The sequence below is a fragment of the Montipora foliosa genome, chromosome 2 (genome assembly GCF_036669935.1).
Source record: "Montipora foliosa isolate CH-2021 chromosome 2, ASM3666993v2, whole genome shotgun sequence".
Taxonomy (NCBI): Eukaryota; Metazoa; Cnidaria; class Anthozoa; order Scleractinia; family Acroporidae; genus Montipora; species Montipora foliosa.
In genome coordinates, this window is record NC_090870.1 from 35,082,843 (window position 1) to 35,085,385 (window position 2,543).

Genomic DNA, 2,543 nt, shown 5'->3' on the forward strand with positions numbered 1-2,543 from the left:
GAATATTTACCAAGACGTAGTCGACGTAAATATTCACCATTGTTGTATACCTAGACTTTCGTTCAACAAAACGAGCACTGTGATTGGTTGATTCCTTGTCACGTGGCCCTGATCAAATTCAAATGTATCCCGGCCAGGATACAATTCCACAGTTGTTGCCCGCACCGGATGTTTTGCTGCGATTGTTGCAGGAAAAGTCTAAATATATAACAAAGCACTTAATGTCTGGTCCCTCGGGAAACTAGTTAGTTTTGTTTTCCCTCGAGTCCCGATGTTGTGAGGACTCTCGGGAAAACAAAACTAACTGTTTCCCTCGGGACCATACTTTAAGTGTATAATATTTACTTCGCCTTCGGCGAATATTTGTTAATTAGAAGTTTTTGATGATGACGTCAGCTATGCGTCCGTCCTCTAATAGATCGTAGGTGAGAACGAATCAAAATGCGTGCATTAGTTTATTGAGCTTATTATATAGTGTTTTAAGGAGGAGGTTGGGATGGTAATAGTGATCAGTCTCAAATAGCTACGCGCTTCAATTCTAATATTTCTTTTTTCCTTAATTCCAGGTTTGGTGGCTGATAAAACTAATTCATACCACTTGGCGTTTTTTGCTGCAGGGGCGATCGAGTTCGTAGGAATAATTGTATATGTGTTATGTTTGTGTTTAAAGAGAAGACGTGCAGCAAGGAAACGCAGCGCCTTAGATGGCAACTCATCCTTTTTAACCGAATTTCTTGTAGTAGACAAGGTAACAGTTGTGTAACTATCTCAGTTTCAAGCATATTGTGTCAACTTAAGTCTCAATTCCGATCGTCACCTGAATATATCCAGCCCTAATCAAAGTAAGACGCAAGCAAACAGTGGTGACAAATAATACAAACAAATGCATTGTTTGAAATAATTTACTTGACGTTTCGTATGATTCGACAAACATTCTCAGAAGTGACTGTTTAGTACAAATTCGAGATTTTTATATGTAACATACGTAACTGATTTCTAAGAAATGTGATTATTCCAATATATAGAGTATATTACTCTGTAACGAAAGGATATGAATTGCATGTTTGAGAGCTCACTGGTGAGATATTGTTCTTGCCACGAGAAGATAAAATTCATATCCTCGAGCTAACACGTAATTTTCTTTTTGCGATCATAACCGTTACCTTAATATTCTCAATTTAGTGATTGGTGCATTAACTGCTTTATTTTTCACCAATTACGGTGTAGGGTTGTAATCGGACGCTGTAATCGGACAGTTACGTCAGCCAATCATATTAAGTGTACTCAGCTTAATCCACCAATCACAGAATTTATCACAATAACCATAGCAACAACCACTTACCATGCCAAACTGGGGATTTTCCAAAATGGACGAATTTGTAACGTTAGACAGTGAAAAAGGAATGCATTTGTTTTCACGGAAATTTTAATGGTTACGATTAATCATTGGTAACAGGACATCGTGTCGTCCAATTCGAGCTGTAATGATATTGATAATTCGTGATTAAACAAATCGGACTCCCGCTACGCGGTCGTCCGAGTTTGTTAATAGGGAGCTTACGAAACGACGACGCTATAAAACAATAGGTTTAGTGAGCAAAAACAATGGCTCTGCACGCTCTGCACGTGCGTTTTACATTTTGGTACATTTCTTTGCCGTCATCTCCTAAATGACGACGTGAAATGACCAAATTCAAGGTTCTGTGGAGGACGTTAGCACGTGACGATGAATTTTCAGTTCTCTCTCTACGCTTCCAACTCACTCGTACCAGTTTAATTCCTCGACAGTTACTACACATTTTTAACGCGAAACGACATGAAATAGTTTCGTAGTGATATGAATAACGCGAACTCGTATTTTTAAATGAAGTCCTCGTAGCCGTCGTCGTCCTCGTTTCGTAAGCTCCCTAATCACTCGTATGATGACAGATCGAATTGAACTCCACTCAGTCCTATTACCATCATTTATATGGACAATTATGAATAAATATACATGGTAGAGATTGAAAAGCAGGCTTGAGTATTAATACAAACAAAGAAGGCGGGAATCATGACGTCATTGCTCAATAGAACCACTCGTGTATACGCCACTCGGTTCCCGGATACAGGGGCGGATCCAGCATTTTTTGAAAGTGGGGGCCGAACAAGAATACTAATCAGCGCGTTAGCGCGCCTCAGTAGCGCCTTAGGCGCTACTTTCTAGGGGGGTCTGGGGGCATGCCCCCCCAGAAAATTTGAAAATTTGGGTACTCTTACATGCACTCTGGTGCAATATCTGGAACGTAATGTATCAGGATTCCATATTGAATAAACTTATAAGTTATGGTTATAATTATGCATGGTTTTTGACTCTTCGCTTCAAAGCCACAAAATATATATGATTATGTATATAGGCGTTAAGATTTTACGTTGTTACAGTCTCTGTAAGATAGACTGACTGTAGACAAGTATTTCGCATCCAGTCTTCTTCCTCATTTCGAAAGGATAATATTAACACCTGTAAGTTGAAAGTTTATTTGCACAACTTTGGTCATACTATTAGC

General features: G+C 39.1%; 1 protein-coding gene across 6 annotated transcripts in view; it reads left to right on the forward strand.

Moving 5' to 3' along the window:
• Window positions 1-2,326, forward strand: part of LOC137992937 (monocarboxylate transporter 13-like) — a 25,891-nt gene extending 23,565 nt beyond the window's left edge. For 4 of the 6 annotated variants that reach the window (XM_068838526.1, XM_068838528.1, XM_068838527.1 and 1 more), the window contains one exon: window positions 567-2,326. In XM_068838526.1, the coding sequence (XP_068694627.1) occupies window positions 567-763 (197 nt within the window). In that variant the 3' untranslated portion in view covers window positions 764-2,326. The remainder of the gene's footprint in view (window positions 1-566) is intronic. The other 2 variants (XR_011121780.1, XR_011121781.1) reach the window with 1 other exon arrangement.
• Window positions 2,327-2,543: the final 217 nt, after the last annotated feature.